At 49.0% G+C, this 18,909-nt stretch overlaps 1 protein-coding gene and 1 long non-coding RNA gene across 2 annotated transcripts in view; one reads left to right on the forward strand and one right to left on the reverse strand.

Moving 5' to 3' along the window:
- Positions 1 to 18,909, forward strand: part of SRRM4 (serine/arginine repetitive matrix 4) — a 153,092-nt gene that overhangs the window by 115,192 nt on the left and 18,991 nt on the right. Inside the window, exons 5-8 of the mRNA XM_038575269.1 lie at positions 2,400 to 2,426; positions 4,206 to 4,256; positions 7,597 to 7,695; positions 10,532 to 10,688. Coding sequence (XP_038431197.1) covers positions 2,400 to 2,426; positions 4,206 to 4,256; positions 7,597 to 7,695; positions 10,532 to 10,688 — 334 coding nt within the window. The remainder of the gene's footprint in view (positions 1 to 2,399; positions 2,427 to 4,205; positions 4,257 to 7,596; positions 7,696 to 10,531; positions 10,689 to 18,909) is intronic.
- LOC119877589 overlaps positions 1 to 18,909 on the reverse strand; it is a 40,293-nt gene that overhangs the window by 665 nt on the left and 20,719 nt on the right. Inside the window, exons 2-3 of the long non-coding RNA XR_005379245.1 lie at positions 12,914 to 12,971; positions 1,349 to 1,496 (exon numbers count right to left, since the gene is read on the reverse strand). This is a non-coding gene — a long non-coding RNA (uncharacterized LOC119877589). The remainder of the gene's footprint in view (positions 1 to 1,348; positions 1,497 to 12,913; positions 12,972 to 18,909) is intronic.

Consider the following 18,909-nt stretch of genomic DNA (forward strand, 5'->3'; position numbering starts at 1 on the left):
GGACCAGCCAGGCCTCGTGAGGATCTAGAACCAAGGAGTGGAAAAGCGTGGCACCCCAAGCAAGATACACAGTTCCTATTCTACCTGGGGAGACAGGGTCGCACCCTGCTCCCATCCCCCCCGTGTGGCCAGCCCCGCCACAAGAAGACACTGAAGCCCTCTGTCATGTTTCTCATTCCAAATTCCCAAGGAAAGGCCTCTCTGGTTGGTCCCACCCATCCTAGAGGACGGGACTGTGTAAAACATGGCTTCTGGGATTGTCCACCCTTACGGATGGTAGTTAAGGGACTTTGTGAGCTGGACACACATTCCAAAAGGTGCCCACTCCATGCATGCACACCCAGACACACACACACACGCACGCACGCACGGGGGGAGGGGGGAATAACTGAAAGTGTACACCAGAGGACTCAAATCTGTGGTTCATGGGCCAACTCAACATTTTATAATCAGGAGATTGTGCAATGAAAAACCCCAAGTTTTCCAGTTCCTCTGTAAAATCAGCAGCTCTGTATTCATTGGACCAATTTTCCCACAGGAAGCCATTGACTAGGCTCAGGGGTTGCTGTGCATTTAGACAGAGCGTAGGTGCTCTGCTTTGCTACAGGCCCCACGGAGCCCCCCTCATTTACGAAGCCCGCTTGACCCCCTGGGGGCAGGGAGTGTGAAACTCCCTGTATAAGTTATTTGCTGTGTTTGGCTGTGGATGAGTGGGAAAGAGTGATGTGTATCCTCTTTTTTGCTTATCTGCATCAGTAGTGGGTTACTTGTGCCATTAGACAAGCACAGTAGAATAAAAGGTTAGAGTTCATTTGGTTTTCCTCCCCCCTCTCATTCCTTGTTCAAATTTGCCTCAAAGTGGCTTTTCCCAAGCCAAGAGTGTGGTCATGTCTCAGCCCTCATGGCCAGAATGGTCTCAGCCCAGTTTGGTTTTTCACTAGCTATGTCCACTGCCTGCCCAGACATCTCCACTGATGCTGAGTCTCACTTAACACAAGACGTGGGCAAGCCAATAAGTGAAAGGTTGTTAATTTGGTGTTAGAAAACCTTCCCAACATGAGGTCTCCTGTGGAGGCAATGCCCTGCCCCTGACTGAGACTGCCATCCTGTCACCTTCCTACGCTGACCATTCGGTCCCAATTTGGGAGACCTTTCCATATCCAGATCTTGGAAATCAAGTGGCTTCTCACTCATTGGTTTCTACTCATGAAAAAGAAACCATGCCAGAAGGCAGGCTTTTTCTGCCAGCCACAGCCAGCCCAGGAGGGGAGGTGGGGAGTGAAGGAGGCCCATCACTGAGAGATTAGGAGAGGGAGATACTGTTGGTGATCCTTTCCAAAGCACCTACCGAGCACCAGCCTACTTCTGGCCCAGCTTCTCCAAGCTCTTGAGATGTTGGATTAATGATAGTTGACTTTTTTGGAAATAGGAGCTTAGGAGCAGGGGAATGCTTGGAGATTTTTCTGTTTCTCCTCTCAATCAGCATGGCTTCAGGGCTAAAAAAAAAAAAAAAAAAAAAAACATTTTTCACATACATTTATTGAATACCCAGTATGTTTCATGAATGAGGAATCTAGGTCCTGAGAACAGTCAGTGACCAAGATCCAGCCCTTGGCCTGGAGTTGCTCACATTCTAATCTGGGAGATGCATAATTATAATGTGCAGAGGTCTGTATTATAAGGCTAAGCTCAGAAGCTTACCCAAGCTTACAGGAGTGGAGGGTTGGCACCGACCAGCCTGATGGCATCAGAAAATGCTACAAGAAGGTGATATCTGAGTGGAACTCTGAAGAATGAGCAGGGTGAAGCTTTGTGACCTTGGGCAGCTTAACCAACTTCTCTGAGCTTCAGTGTCTGTAAAATGATATTAGTAGAACTTCGCAGGGTTTGGGTGAAGATTGAGTGGGACTGTGTGTGAGAGATGCTTAGCACAAAGCCTGGCACCCATTAAGAGCTCCACGTACAGGAGCTGGTTGTCCTTGATGAGGAGGAAGATGGTGATGAAGAATCCACCACTAGGGAGAGAAAGGTGAAGGTGAGATGGGGATCGAGGAGGAAGCAGAGGATGCTCGTATGTCCCCTCACCCACCCCCATCTGAGATAGACATGAACCCTTTAGGGTGAGATTTGAAGCACTGGATGTTTTGACTGGAAATTCAAAATGGTCTTATGAAATCTGTGAGAGGAGGAGGATTTGCCAGTGTCCTGACCCCCTGCCGCATGATCACAAATACATGAGACGTTTGTCCCAGGAAGACGAGCCTCAGCTCACCTCTATTTATTGTCTTTTCTTCCTCCCTCCCTCCCTCCCTCCCTCCCTCCCTCAATCCCTGTCTTCCTTCCTCCTCGCTCCCTTTGCCTCCCTCCCTGCCTCTCTTCCTTTTGGTTCCTTTCATCAGGTCATTCTCCAAGAAGAGAAGGCACAGGTAAGAATCTTTTCGCCTTTTTGCCTCTGGCTGCTTGCTCTCTTTCCTGCTTTCATAGCAAGGCAGCTTCTGGGGTCAGTTCTCTGTCTCCGTCTCTGTGCTCTTGGGCACGCCCCCTTCATCTTCCTGGGCCTCAGTTTCCTCCAAAATGAAAGCCTGGGGCTGGTTTCCATCTGGGCAGATGGTCGCTTCTTGACCAGCCCCCACCGATGCCCCTGCCTGGAACATCTCACTGCACTGGTCCACTTGTTGAAATCACTAGCTGAAATCCTGGATTGGGGCATATAGGGAAACATCAGCCCCACCGGCCTGCCAGAGCCTCCCCAGATTGTAGCCAAGCGACAGAGGCCAAGTCCACTGTACTGGAGACACGAAGTCAGCACAAAGAGAGCTGTCACTGACAGGGTAGTCGCTATAAACTGGATCCTGCACCAAGCCTCTGCCCTGTGTGTGCGGGTTTAGTCTCTACTGGTCTCCATCATAACCCAGTACAGTGGATATGTTTATTATTCCCATTTTACACATGAAGGAACTGAGATTCAGGCAGGAGATGGGACAGGCATGTCCACACACAGTCAGGAGGCACAGGCAAAATTCAAACCCAGATCTGTCCGACAGAGGACCAGGACACCCTACCATGGTGTCTGAAGTAACATCCACATCTAGAGCAGTTGGCAGAGTGCAAAGTCCTTTTGTTTATCCAGTTAACAGGTAGAGAGTGGTTACCAATGTCATCCATCCCCTCAGCCCAGCAGCCTGAGCAATGGCCCCACTCCACGGTCAAGGAAACCGGGTCTTCCAGAGGACAGGTAACTTGCCTGATGTCACACAGCAAGTAGGCAGCAGAGCTGGGGCATGAACCTGGATCTTTCAGCGAGGCCCTGGGCTCTTCCACTGCCCAGGCTGAGTCTCAAACGTGGAGAGAAACCACACAGCTCTAACCTCAAGGTGCAATTTCAGTTGGATGAGTTGGATGAGGTTTTTTCCCCTTCTCCAGGACCTAGACCAGTCGTGCCCTCTTGGTGACTCTCCAAAGCCAGTCTGGCTTGAGCTACCAAATAGCATTCACCCCCTGGGGCCTCCACTGGAGGATGCTGGGAACCTTCCCACTCATCACGGTCCATTGGACGCATACCCCAGCCCTCTGACTTAAAAAACAAATACAGATACTTAAATATCCATGCCCAGAACGTTTGTGACTCTGCCAAGCTTTGTGAAGCTTCAGAGTATCTCCCTGAACATTCCATCCTTCTCTCTTATAAATTAATTGAACATCAGTCTGTTGAGCATGGGCTCTGGGGGTCCACGGTCTGGGGCCACATCCCAGCTCCCCTGTGTGATCCTGGCCAAGCTTCTTCTCCTAGCTGAGGCTGTTTCCACATCTGTAAAATAAGTCCGTGTTAAACATGCCTCTCCCCGTGGGTTGCAGGGAGAATAAGACTGCTGACAAAAAGGATTTAGCAGACTGTTCACTCTACTAAGTCCTCCAAAAATGGCAGGTATCCCCTTTATTCACCATTGCTCTTACTAAGCTACCACAGCTGGTCATGGCCCCCCCATGCACCCCATTCTCGGTCAGTGTGCGAGTCTGTGCCTGTGGCTGAACCTGCCGGTCAAAGTCAGCAGCAGTGACTGCTCTGGTCTCGGAAGTGATTCGCGTCTGTTCCCAAACTGCCTGGATCTGGTGGTCACTGTGTGTTAAGCATTTTAGCCGCTCGTTTCTTTTTATCTGTAACTGGAATTTTGCATCTGTCAATTAATTGGCCATTTCTCCTTTAGCTCCTCAAGCCCAAAAAGCAAAAGGAGAGATGAGAAGAGGCACAAAAAACAGTAAGTAGAGACCACCTGGAACATTCTCTCCAGTTTGGGGAGGGAGGGGAACCTGGCCTCATAACAGCTGGAGTGTTGGAGTTGCCAAATAAACAGGGAGACGGAGGCAGTGGGGAGGGTGAGAGGCACAGGAGCAGGGAAAGGACAGGGCCTGGGATGCACTGCCCTTGTGGGTTTGGGTATATGCACAAGGGCGTGTATATGATGTGTGCGTACATGTGTTGTGTGTGCATGAAAGTGAATGTTGCACATCTGTGTGCCCGGCGGCCACCGTGTATACATCTTTATGAAGGACACCTACGTGTAGTGTGCACACTGTTTGTAGATCTCTGTACATCTTTCCATCCTGCAAACGTTTGTGTGCCCGTGTGTACCAACATATGCAGTGGGGTCAGTGTGTGTGTGGTATATATTTGTGTTCACACGAATGCATTCTGGGTGCTCCTGCCTATATGCAAGCGTGAAGGCAGACAATGTGCCAATAGGTGCACTGTCTCCTTCCGTGTGCTAATTCTCTGCACTCTGCGTGTGCACTGCTTATTTACCTGTGTGCACCATGCACGTGGAGGGTGCGGGGTGGCGTCTCCCTGTGCACACAGGTGGGCCATGTGTGCATGAGTGGTGATGGGGGCGTGATCACGTGCGAGCACAGGTGTGAGTGTGTGTGTCAGTCTGAGCCTGGCTGCTGGGCTTACATCATGGAGATAGCAGTGAGGCTCCTACCCCTGGTCTCGGGGCCCCAGCTGGTTCACGGTTTATGGCTGGTAGTAGAAATTCAAATCAGCTAGTGCTGCCTGCAGAGTTCAGTTCCCAGACAAATTAAAAGTAAATGTGGTTACAACCCACCTACTTTATACCCTGCAAATGTTTAGTGTGTGTGTTTTCCAATCAACTAATATTTTATCTCCCGCCAAGGAGCTTCTAAAGTGAGGATCAAAGGCAATAGGATGAAAGGCAGTTGGCTGTTGGGGAGGGAAGAGAGGAGGGAGGGATGCAGAGGCGGGGCACCCTGCTTTGCTGCCCAAAGGGTCACTTCATCCAAGGTCAGTGCAAAGGAGGACATTTGAGCCATTCCCACAGGGGGCCTAGGGAATGCTCCAGAAGGAAGCAGTAGAGCTGAGGAAACAACTTCCGGATCATCAGGCTTGCTCAATTCAAGTCAAAAGGCAATCATCGGTCACATGTATTGAGTTTGCATTCATGCTAAGCTCAGACAAGACTGAGTGCCTATTCTCAGAGGCTGTGGCATCACTTGCCCAGTGGGGCTGCAGTATAAACAGAGCCAGGGGTTGCACTCCGACTCTAAGAGCACTGGCAGGAGCAATGAGGGGAATCATCACTGAGGCAGGGACTGCCCGCTTGAGGGCAGCAAGGTGGCCACCCTCCCTGGTACCAAGAGCTGGATGAGTCCAGAAATTGCTAGGTTACACAAGATTTTTAAAAAAGAGTCAGGGCAGCCCGGGTGGCTCAGCGGTTTAGCGCCGCCTTCGGCCCAGGGTGTGATTCTGGAGAACTGGGATCAAGTCCCATGTCCGGCTCCCTGCGTGGAGCCCGCTTCTCCCTGTGCCTGTGTCTCTGCTTCTCTCTCTGTGTGTGTCTCTCATGAATAAATAGAATCTTAAAAAAATTTTTTTTAAATAAAAATAAAAATAGAGAGTCAGGAGAGGGAAAAGCAAGAAAACAAGACACCACTAAGATAAAAAATGGCTCTTCTTGCCCAGGCCCATGGCCAGGGCTGCTTCTAAACAAGCGACCACTGGAGAGACCCAGCCTCCTTGGATTCAGCATCCCTTAGTAAGGATCTAAACCATGGCAGGCCCCGGGCTAGGCCCAAGGACAGAAATTAGCCAATGTCTCCAGCCTCAGGGTTCCCAGCAAAACACAGGAGCCAGACACGGGGCAGGTCACGGCGAGAAGGCTTGGTGGTGAGCAGGGGCGTCCCACAGGAGGAAGTATCTAGATTGAGGCTAAGGATGGAGTTAACTGTTCCAGCCTGCAGGTTAGGCAAGTGGTTTCTTCATCTGGGAAAAAAAAAAAAAAGAACCTATTTCATAGGTTGCTGTGAGGAAGAGATGGGTCCATTTAAGGAAAACATATAGACTGTGGTGCCTGGCAGGCGGTATGCGCTGGGGTGCGGGCTACCTGTCATCATCACCATCGCGAGGACATCGTGAACTGAGACATAAGTGAGCCAGAATACAGGAGTTGGGACTAGCTCGAGTCTGCCCAGCCAGGGCAGGCGATGTCACCCAAGGAAGCTAGAGAGCTTTGCAGGGGCTGACTCCTCAAGATCCTTGGGGCTCAAGATCAGAGTGTGGACTTGACATGAGGGCAATAAAAAGATTTAAAGCAGGGAAGGAATATGGTCTGATTGTCACATTAACAAGAGCTGAGTCCTTTGTTGGGGATAACCAGGCTGCCTCCCGATAGAGCCCTCTCTAACTCCCACTGGCTTCCTGCCTTGGCCCAGACTATTGACATTCCTTGTACATCCTCAGTGACCACTGCCTCTGCTGCTAGTACTTCTGAGCCCTTATTATCATTCAGGAGGAACTGATGCAACCTGTAATAATATTCTTATTCGTGGTCGTGGTGGTTGTTAATCGTTGTTATAATTTTTGTTGTCAGTGATGTTTGTAACCCTGAAAATAGGCTTTTGACTCCACGTGAAGAATCTGGACTTAATTTTCCAGGTCTGAGGTTATAAATTGGCAGCCCAAAGGCCTAATTTACTCTGCAAATGTGTTTTTCCTTGCCCCCAAAACAGTGTCTTTTTTAAAAATGAGCTTCCATTTTAAATAGAGATATTTTACATAAAAATCTGTGTTTCTCCATTCACTTGAAAAATTAGAAGATCCACTACCACACCAATATTCTGGAAGCACAGCCACTTCTTTCTTTAGCTCTTGCCTGACTGATTCACACATGATGGTAGCTGACGAGACTGAGACTCCTGCCTTAAGTGGGAGAGAGGTGATGAGTGGAGGTGACACTCCTGTCCAGATGTGGGCTGCCTCAGGGCTGCCTCGGCAGGCTGGGAGTCTGAGTCACCCACGCTGGCTCCTCCAGAGGAACCCTTGCCACTCACTTGTGTTCAACACAGCTGGTTGGATACCCCCAAACGCCCAGGCAAAAGCCGTGGTGATGCAGGAGTGGGGGGGCAGGAGGAAATGCCTAACTTTGGAGGGACAGTGACTTGGGTACAGAGGATGACATGTGTCACAAGATCAAAATCTCTCTCTTCCTCTCTCCCCTCTTCTCCCTCTCCTTCTCCCCTCCCCCCTCTCTCTTCCCCTCATTCCTCCCTCTGACTCGCTCCCTGTCACCCCCTATCCCCAAGATCACGAAGCCGGCCCCGAAAATCTCACCGCCACCGTCATCACCATTATCCCTCGAGGTCCCAGAGCTCGGAGTCCCGCTCCTCAAGCTGTGAGAGCAGGTAACCGCTTCTCCCCAGGGAGTTCCCCCCCACCCACCCAGCTACTGCCCAAGGGGACAGCCCCTGCCTGGCACCATCAACACCTCCCTGTAGAGAAAATGACCCCCTCTACTACCCTATGAAGTAGTTACTGTTTCTCTTCCCCATTTTTAAGAGGAGGACACTGAGGCACAGAGAGGATAAGAACCTGTCACTCGCTTAGCTACTGAGTGACAGAGCTAGGATGGAGCTGGGGAGGCTGGCTCTGGACTTGGCCTTCTCTCTCAGGCTTGCTCTATGCACAGAGAAGCTGAGCAACCTGGGAAAGGCCACACAGCACAAAGTACCTTGTTCTGAGGCCCTTCCAAGTCAGGTGACTCCTAACCTGGACCCTCTCTGTGCTGACACACTGGCCATCCCAGCCTGAGAAGGGGAAGTAGGGCTCCCACAGGGGAGAAGAACGAAGCATGGGGGTGTGTTAATGCTGATGTTTGAAACCGCTGACATCCAGTGGACACATCCAGGCCAGCTTCTGGATGCCAGAGGCTGCTTTGTCCTTTAGTACGTGCTTCCCACACACTTAATTTGGACTTAAGTTTCTTAATTTGGGGCTATGCATTAGTGTCACCCAAGGAGATTTAAAAACGTCACTGCCCTGGTCCCACAGCATCCCAGTTAAATCAAAGTCTGGAGGAAGAAGCAGAAGGAGGGGGAGGGGGAATATTGGTCTAAGTCCTACTCGGGACTAGAGTTTCAAATACATTTCCTCTCTACATCATCCCATTAACACCATGAACCAGACCAGGGCTCCTCCACTTTGGCTGCACTCTGCTGTCACCTTGGAAAAAATTTTAAAATACCAATTCCTGGATCCCACCCTCTAGGTGTCCTGATCTAGTTGAGATGAGGCGGGGCTGGGGCAGCGAGATTTTTAAATCTTCCCCCCCTCCCCCACCCCCCCCCACCCCCCGCAATGCAAATGTGGAGCCCAGCGTGAGGAGCGTTGGAGGAAGAGAAAAATAGCCCCTGAGGTGTGGGCTGCTATCACTGGGACACCTTGGTGTGCCCACTGAACACCGGCAAATGTAAAGAGTGTTGACATCAAGCAAGGTGGCTCTGCGACCATGAGTGATAAAGACAAGAGGAAGATCCCTCTGTAGTCAGGTCAGAGCCGAAATGGAATAGGAACAAAACACAAAAGTGACCCAGCATCTCTCTATCCTGGCTCACACGGGAGACTGCTCTTTCTTTACCAGTTGGGGCTTTAGCCTTGGTCTAGGCTCCAAGATTTATGAAGAGTATCATAATCAGAGTATCACCCCCACTTAAGGACAGCATCCAATCCTGGACAAAGCCCCAGTGCCTTCCATGCTCCTTAAAGTGGGGCACCAGCCACCTGCCCATGATAGGCTCTTTCTGACACTCTTGTACAGGGACATTCTCCACTTCCTGCGGAGTGTGCTCCCCACCACCGCAGCGAGCAGTGAACACGCTTATTCAGCCACCAAGCTCCTGGTGGCCTCTGTCTGGAGGGCATTGGCTCACTGAGCTCCATTGCATTACTGATGCGGTACAGCTGACAAAACTGCATCTTGGTGAGCAAAGATGTCTATCTGAGCAAGGTCATGGCGACTGACAGTGGTGGGACAGAGACTCAGGTCCAGGTGACTCAGCCGGAGCCCTTCACCTCCAGCCGGGGGCCAAATCGCTTTCAGCAGCTAAGCCCTGCTGGCCTAGGTCAGAGGATGGTGCGGAGAGCTTGGTGCTCGCAGTCTATCTTACCTCTTCGGGAAGTGCCTACCTCTGCAGACCACAGCCTTAGTCCTCTTCCACGGTCACCTTTTCTGGTGGTGCTGCTGCCTGAGCTCTCCAGTGCCTGATGGGCCGGAGGGACACTCCAGCAGGCATCAAAGCAACTGAGAGCTGGCCCTGGGGGCATGCACACCCAGTTGAAATGATCCGGAGGTCCCAGAGCACAGAGGGACATTCCACACTGAGAGGCTCAGTTCCTCCTGGCTCAGAAAACCCTACCCCAGCCCTGCTTCTGCCACTTTGCAAAGCTTTGTGACTTCAGGTGGGTCCCCAAACAACTCTGAGCCTCAGCTGCCTCATCTGTAAAATGGGAAACACCTGCCTTGTTTGTGTTGCATCTTCAAGTTGGAGAGAGGACTGAGAACTACCCTCAGAAGGGATTGCAAATCAATGAGGTGTTACTTTTCTTTCTACCATGGCCCAGAGCTGCCAGGCCAACAGAGTCTAACTATACCATTTGTAAAGAGTCAGAGACTCCTTTGCTTTCTCCTGCAGACAGGGCAGCCCGGGTCTGACCAGCTTATAGGGTCTGACCACCCTTGTCATTTTTCCAGCTACTCTTTTCCCAAAAGTTTTGGGTGACAGTCGCTGGGATGCATCTGTTTTACAGATGGCGAAGTCACATATGCAAAGACATACAGATACGCACAGTCATATTTATAGACAAACACAGATGGACACACACCCAGACATACACACACAGTCACGTACAAACATACTGATAGACCGTCACACATACAGCAAGGACATGAAACCGAATGAGGCTGGGATGTTTTTTGTCTTCCCAGCTGCATTCCCAGGCCCCCAAACAGAGTCAGGTACATGAATAAACCTTTGTGGAAGGAACAAATGAGAGAACAAGCTACTGAATGAAAGAGCAGGTGGGAGTGGCGGGGGGGGCAGATAGAGGGATAGATGGAAGCACACATAGTTCATATAAACATCCCCAAACACATTCCATAGTCCTCAGGTCCTACTGGCCCTACAGCCAGCCCTGTGCCACACTCCCCTTCCGAAGACCCTCTCCTCTCTCCCCGGCCCCCAGGCACCGCGGCAGGTCCCCCGAGGAAGGGCGGAAGTCCCGCCGAAGGCACTCCCACCGCTGCTCCAGGACCCTCGGCAAGGCCAGCCCGGAGGCCCGCTCCAGCCACCCGCCCAGCCAGCCCCTCCAGATGCTCAGCCTCCTGTCGGCCAGGGGTGTAGTAAGTATTCCACACGGCCTCCTCGGCCAGTCTTGGCCATGACACTTGGGGGAGATGGAAGCACAAGTTCAGGGCAGTGTACGTCACATTTTAATTCAGCTTCGGGCAAACATGCCACTGGCTTTCAGCCCTCATTATTGATTAACCAAATGGTCATTCACCAGCCTTTGGCAGCACTCGGTTGGGGTGGGGGAGAAGTAAAGCTAAATACCCAGGCTTTCTATCGGGGAAACATTGAAAACTGCACGCTGGTCTCCAGAGTGACATCTGCAGGAATGCATGTGTGAGACACCCATAGGAGGTTTCTTTGGGGAGGAAGGAAAAGAGGGGGTCTTTGATGTATCCGAGGCATTCCGAGCTTTTCAGTGAAGTCTGTATCTTTGATGCCAGCTAGCCTGCAGCATTGATTAGCAGCTGGGATTTGATTTCACCTATATAAACACGGCCTTGAATGTATATGAGGATTTTCCTTCAAGGAGCTCATAGCACTTGATCTGGGTCCTCTCATGCATCCACACAAGGTCTCAGGGAATCGAGGGCATGGCTGCTCTCATTGGTCCCTTCCACAGGTGGGACAGAAAAAGCAAGGCTCAGAGAGGTTACTGTCTGGGGTGAAGCCACAGAGCAAAGCAAGAGTGAATCTGATTTAGCAACCCACCATTGAATGGAATCATGTGATGCTTTCTCAGGTCAACAAAGAGGAGCCGGAATGTGACTTCAGATGCCAGGAAGTTTCCTGAGCAAGGGATGTAGGGTTGGAGCTGAACTCAGGTCCTAGCTTTGCTACTCCCTGGTTGTGTGGCTTTGGGAAAGTCACTTCACTTCTTTGAAACCCAGTGTTCTCATTGGTAAACATGAAATAATACCATTTTCATATGGGATTGTCGGGATTTCCAGTAAGATAAAGTATGCAAAGGCCTTTTGTTGATGCTAAAAGGACAGATACACAAAAGAGAGGAGACACAATATTGACATAGCCTACAATCGCAGTTGGCAGCTGGAAGGGACCTATCTCCTCTAGCTATGAGTAAATCTGAAATTTTCAGATGAGGTGAAAATGAGGAGAAGCTTGGGGTGCTTGCAGGAAGGTCAGAAAGGGAAGGTGATGATAAACACTAGTTGGTACTATCTGATGCAAGTTATCACCTGCAGTGCATTCTGAGAAGCTCTTCTTTACCAGTTGAGGCACCCTGTGCCTCATTTTGCTCAAATCCTTTGCCCAACTAGAACCATTTGCAACATTCCCAGGCGCCCCCTTTGTAGAGCTGTCTTGTGGTTGCTGGATATTTTGCATTTCCTCCTCTGCTGATGTCCTATTAAAGGTCTTTTCAGGATGGCAGAGAGTCTAGAGGTATGGGTGGGAGTCTTGGCTTGGCTGGACAATTCCTTCTACCCCTCCCGGCCCCAACTTCCTCACCTGGAAAATGAGCATGACAATCTCATTTGTCTCTCAGAGGAATTGTTGTGAAGTTAGAAATCAATTCAAAATAAAAGCAATTTAAAAATAAATAAAAATAAAAGCAATAAGAGGTAGAGAATTTAAGTGAGTCAAAATCACCCAGTCATTCTGGTCCTGGTATTTGTGGCAATCCACTTGGTGGCCCCAACTGGCCCTCGCTAAAAAGTGCCATTGGGAGCAGCTGGCTTGTTTGATCACCTGCCTGAGATGGTTTCCTAATAGGCTAGGTCTGTCAAGATGTTGCAAAAGGCTGGACGTTCCTTAAAAAAAAAAAAAAAGAAAATGTGTGGTCCTCCCATACCAGCTGGTGAGGAACCAGATTGGCTGTTGGTTCTTGAAGACTCAATGTTTCCCATGGGCCCAACCCCTATCAGAAGAGCTGAAAGCTCACCCATATCTAGAAATGCCTGGCATTAAAGAGCTCACCTAGCACAATGCCCTGATTCCAAAAAGGGAAACTGGAAACCTGAGACTCAGAGAAGAGAATTACTTCCATGGGCTATCACAAGTCAAAGTCATTCAAAACACAGTGCTATGATGATGCCATCAAATACTGGCTCTGAGCTAGGGAGAGTTACTTAAACCTTTTTGAGTTACTGTTTCCTCATCTGTTAAAAAAATGCAGAGAATAAGTCTCTTCAAAAAACCCTGTTGTTAGGACAAAAGCAAAGTAATATTGTGAAGTATTGGGGTCTGGTGCTTGACACAGGGGAAAAACTCAGAAAATACCTGTGGGTGTTACAACTACAGCATTCCGGGTACTTACCAACCGTGGGACCTTGAGCAAGTTCCATAAACTTCCTGTGCTTCAGTTTTCTCTAAATCTGCAAAATGAGGCAAACAATGAGACCTGCCTCGGAAGAGGCATAGTGTGGAGATTCAGTGACTTAATGTAAGTAAATGTTTTAGATTGCAACAGGCAAGTGGGGAAATGCTTCATAGTCACTGCCGATAATAGTAGTGGCAGCAGTAAGAGTAGCCATGGAAATAGTAGTGGGGCAGTGACAATAGTTAGCAGCACTGGTAGTAGTAGGAGTAGTCATAGTAATCATAGTATGGCTCCAGGCCCGGGCTAGTCAGTGCATGACTTGGGACCAGGGCCAGGGCCCCCGCTGCCTCTGCTTTCAGCTTCCTCCATCCCAAATAGCAGCTGCAGCCCTAATGGCTAGCCCCACGCTACTCATAGTTGCCTGACTTCTGGGGGCATCAGATACCCCCAAGTCTAGCCCTCCAAGTGCCCTCCATGCTAGACTCTTTCTCCTCTTCTCTCCTGCAAAAGGCAGAGATGGATGAAGATGCCAGGTTGGACCAGGTTTTCTGAGAGTCCTGGCCCCAGGATTTTCCTGAGCTCCCTGGTAAAGAGAACAGCAAAGTCACTGCCCCTGAAAAACCCACCCAATCATTCATTCAAATCTGCCAGTTATCTCCCAAAACATCTATCAAGGGTTAAGCTCTGCCATGGCTCTCAGGATCTGGTGAATATAGAAGGGCCTGTGCCTTCTTAGGAGAGAGACAAAGTAAAAACTACAAAAGACAATGCACCACAATTAATGCAGAGATGCTGAGATGGGATAGGAGGAAGCAGGCAGGGAAGGGATACCAGGGTTAGTATTATGTTAAGGCAGAGAAGGCAACCACTGAGAAACTAGTGATGAAAAAGAATCAGGCAAAGGAAGCAGGAAACGGAGACTGGAGTCTGGGATGGAGGTGGAATTCCAGAGCAAGAGATGGGGTTCTGGAGTCTGGGATGGAGGTGGAATTCCAGAGCAAGAGATGGGGTTCTGGGGATAAACAGGAGCCTTAGCACAGAGGGTCTCCTACACCCTGGTTCCTGACATACTCCGCTGCAGGTATTTCAAATGCACGGCTCTTTAAAAAAATCAAAGACAGGCACATTACATCAAGGGGCATATTTGCATATATGAATATGCAAATTCAGGTTGTGTCTTATTGAAATCCTAGTTGGTAAGCTAAAGATAACCTGAAGCCCTCTTGCTCAGTCAGAGCCCAAATCCAAATGGAGGGTCCTAAGGAGATGATTTAGGGACCCTTCACAGCCCCATTCATGTTCTTTATCTCCACTCAACCATCTCTGTTCAAGGCATCAGGGAGACAGAGATGAATAAAACACTCTTCCTCAACCCCAGAGCTCAGTCTGGTAGTCAACAGAAGGCTGCACTACAGTGAGATAAGTAACTAGGGCTGAGATTGAGTCAGTGAGCACCAGTTCCTTCCCGGTTGTCAGAATATTCCAAAACTTGTGCGCTAGTTGGCTAATAGACACCACCCTACCCTCCAAGTCACCACCCTACCCTCCCTACCCTCCAAGTCAACAAAGCTACTCCCTCCCTCCCCTGGTACCTCGGGACTTCCTCACAGTTCAGCAACTAGAAAGTGCTACCTGACAGCCTTCAGTACCAAGGCCAGCTACCTTCGGATGGGGCAATGTCCATCCTCCCCAGTTGCTGAATATCCAGGCTATCCACCCTGGTGGTGATGGAAGTAAGTACAATGTAGAGAAGGGACAAGACAATGCTGTCTCCATGCCTGGGAGGGCATTACAAATAAGGGAACATTAGAGCTGGGCTTTGAAGGATGAGATGAAATGGAGATGACTAATGAATAAAAGGAGAGGGAGATACCTCTGTGTACCGGTACTTTTGTTAGAACAAAGGGACAAAAGTAAAGTAACATTAGAAACTGTCCCATACTTTACGCAGTTGTTGTTGTTGCTATTTGATCCACAGAGCAGTTCTTTGAGATAGATACAATTATTACCACCATTTTCAGACAGGAAAACAGGCTCACAGAGCTGAAGTAACTTCAGTAGGTGGCCCAGTTGGGAGGAAGGAGAGCTGGTGTGAATCGTGGCTTGTGTCTCAGAAGCTTCCTCTGATAGCCAGAGGACCAACTGGAGGACAGAGGGGTTAGTGGTGCCAAGGTTTGGCCAAGGCCTGGCCAAGTCCTTTCCCTGTTGTCACAGGGCACGGAGCTCTCTGTCAAGTGTGCCCTTACTGGAGAGGGAATCTGGAAGAGGGCTGATCACAATGGAAGCTAGACCAAGGAGAAGTGCGGGCTCCTTTTCTCCTCCTTCCACCTCCAGCTTGGGCCAGTAGTTGCCATGTGTACCTTCCCAACAAAAACCTGCAGATCCCATGACAAGAGAAGAAGGAGGAGGACGAGGAAGAGAAGAATGAGAGGAAGAGAAGGAAGAAGGAAAAAGGAAGGAGAAACAAGAGGAAGAGGAGGGAGAAAGAGAAAAGGAAGGAGAAAAAGAAGAGAAAGGAGAAAGAGAAGAAGAGGAAGAAGAAGAGAAACAAGAGGAAGAGGGAGGAGAAAGGAAAGATGATGGAGAAAGAGAAAAGGGAGAGGGAGAAGAAGAGGAAGAAGAGAAACAAGAGGAAGGAGGAAGGAGGAGAAGAGGAAAAAAGAGAAAAGGAAGAAGAACAGGAAAGACAGCAGAAAGAACCTGGGGTCCATAAAAAAGAGCCTTGTGAAACCTGTCAACGGGGGAGGCTGTAGAGGGCACTGAGGAAGTCATGGGCTTTGAGGCAGATCTGTAGACTCTGGGGTTCTTGATCTTGCCTCCCTGGGCGACCCTGGGTAACAACAACAACCAAGACCAATTGAGCACCTACCATGTGCCAGGTGCTAGGCTGAATTCTTCACCTGTGCCACCTCATCGATTTCTTATAATAGCTCTTCAAGGGAACTTCTACTAATATGCCCATTTTACATTGAGGAAGCCATGGCCTAGAACAACTCAGTGGAAGGCAGCTAAATGAAATGGAGAAATTAGGATCCAAACACGAAAGTGTGCCCTCAGAATCCATGTGCTTAACGACATGACTTCCCTTGTGTCATTTCACTTCCCTGGGCCTCGGCATCCCCATCTATACTTCGGGCTAATAATCATACCTATTTCATAGGGTGGTTGTGAGGATGGAGTGAGTTGAGGTATCCATTCATTTAAAAAAAAATTGCATTCAGCACCTACTGTGTGCCAGACACTGTTCCAAGTGCTAGGTGAGCAGCAGTAAACAAGACAGACAAGGATCCTAGCCTCATTCAATTTCAGTTCTGTGTGAGCAGTTTCGCCCAATGCACAGGACATAACTAGCACTCAATATGCAGTCGTTGCTAGCGTTATTATTTGTCATCGCAGTGGTTATATTAAGCTTACTCCTAATCATCCTAGCTGTGATGTTTTTGAAGTATCTCTGGGTTCAAAAAGCTTAATCATATCTACAATCTGAGGTGAATTTCAGAATAAGCCTAGGAGAAAGATAGGATGAAAGGATGCATCCCATTTTGCAGACAGGGAAAAGGAGGCTAAGGGAGACCATGTGGTAGCCCCAGCCTTCGGACCCCGATCCAGGCTCTCACACATTCTGCAAAAGCCTTCGAGCTCTCACTCAGCCAAGAGACTCCACGTGCCACACCATTCACTGCAGTTGCGAGCAGAGAGGGACCAGAAGAATGCGGAGGAAGGGCGGTATGAGACGGGCACTTGGACCTGTTGTGGTGGTGGTGATTTTTTAATGGAAAGTGGCATAGCATTGTTAACTTTTACTTTTACCATGTCAGTTCAGAATAAAAGAAAAGCACCATTTTCTATCACGAAAGTGACATCTTACCACCAGAAGAGGTGGTACTGACATGGCCTCCGACGCAAGGATGAGCCCTTAAATCAAATGCATTTAGCTGGATGAAAAACTCATTACATTGAACTTAACTTGTCTCCATTTCAATTTGGCCTGGTGCAAAATTTGTCTGAGTGGATCCATATAGAGATTGAGAACCCGTAGGCTGGGGGCAGCAGGGAGGATTTCAGGGGAATGTTAGCCCCAGAGCTGCCATCTCCCCTCAACTTCCCGCCTGGGCTGGGGACGGGGTGGTGGTGGCAGAGACGGAGGAAGCCAGGCCACAAACATGGGCCCAAAGTCAATTGCAGTTGCACTGCCCCATGGGATCGCCCCAGCCCTGAAGGACTCCCATCATCTTCTTGTCCCCGCATCCCGCCTCCTCTCACACGGACTCACAAAGGTCAAGGAACCCATTCTTTTTCTGTCTTCCTAATTAGTGTACAAAGGAAGATGAACAACAGCAAGGAAAATAAACTTAATGTCTTTGTGAAACAAAAGGATTTTTTTTTTTAAGGAATAACCAGAACCCTCTAGCAAAAAGCTCTGCCATGCAGCTCTATATTCACATGAGAATTTCCAGTCCCCCATATGGCAGGGAGGGGAAAAAAATTTATAGCCATCTCTCTCCATGGGGCCATTTGAAGCTCAGTAAATGGACTTGTTCAGTTTAATTGGAATTCTCTTCTTGATTGTATTTTTGTAACCTATTAGGCCGTGCTGCCTCTTGATCTCAGAATTCAGCTGAAATTAAATTTTGAAGTGTAAGTGAGAGGTTGCCTTTTTTCCCTGTTCTTGATTAAATAATGATTTGAAACAAAAACAATAAATAACAGTGCCAGCTTCCCTGGAGGGCTGAGAGAGACTCCCAGTGAAATACCAGGAGCTGGGGTTGGTGGTGGGGGGGATTTAATTACTTATTAGAAAAACCCACGTGTTAACATTGAGTATATTAAGGAACAAGGAGATGAGTCAAGCTTATGGTTTCAAGAGGAAAAAAAAAATCGGAGCTTCACATTGGAGGGGGCCAAGGGAGTAAAAGGAAAATGCTTGTTTGCTTTCTTCCAATGGCCATGAGTTTGTGAAATACAGTTTGTCCTTAGGGAGGAAAAAAATCTGAGATTAGCGATCCTGATCCAGAAGGGAGGATCTTGTCAGGGTCTGGCTTTGGTCTTCTGGTTCCTTCCATTGGCAAGAGCCTAAGAGGGATGAAAAGGATTGAGATGGAGAGGATGGAGCAATCCATTTCATAGTTCTGGAAGGGAGAGATGGAGCATACAGGATTCACTGTGTTTGTGGTGCTTTTGGAGTGGTCAGGGTGGCAGCAGACACTAAGAAGAGAGGGTCACAAACTCAGATGTCTCAGGGGCTAGCCTTAATAAATATAAGCATCTGGGATCACAGAGGGCTGGGGGCCAAAAAAGTTTACGCCCCGCCTAAAACGGGCAGCTGCATTCTCTCAAGCTGATTCTTAGCGAGCAGAAATGTGAACCAAGCATTGTCAGATCCTATTCTTCAGCACAAACTAGAAATAGAGCTGTTATGTGAAACTACCCCATTCTACAATGTTGGCAACTAATTCAAATTTACTGTCAAGCAGGCTATGTATCTAAGTACATATATACTAAGTGGGCTAAAGAAAACGTGGCTAAAGCAAAACATAGCTTGGCCTGTTGGTTTTCCGATGGTGATTTGGGATGTTGAAGCAGACACTGTTCATTTACATCCCTTCACACTCTCCACTTCAGGGCACAAGGCCAGCTCCCGCTCCTGGAAGATGCTCTGTGGCCACCAAAGACTACTTTGCTTGGTCGTGCAGCAGTAGGAGCACACTAGAGAAATGACACCCACTGGGTGCAGCCTTCAGTCTATGAGTGGTGGAGAACTGGTGTATAAATATCCCAGCTCCCTCCTTGGTTGGGTTAGTTCCTCACTGGCTTCCAGAGTGTCCTCCGACTGCCTTCCATGATAGCTGGTTTGATAACCTATCTTTCATTGGCTCTTCTCCCTCATCTCATTTCCCCACTCCCCTACAGAAGTTCCTTATCCTCTCAAATAAACTACTAGCATTCAAATTCCTGTCTTGATTTTGGGGATAATCCACATTAAGACAGATTTT

Source organism: Canis lupus, chromosome 26, assembly GCF_011100685.1.
Source record: "Canis lupus familiaris isolate Mischka breed German Shepherd chromosome 26, alternate assembly UU_Cfam_GSD_1.0, whole genome shotgun sequence".
Classification (NCBI taxonomy): domain Eukaryota; kingdom Metazoa; phylum Chordata; class Mammalia; order Carnivora; family Canidae; genus Canis; species Canis lupus.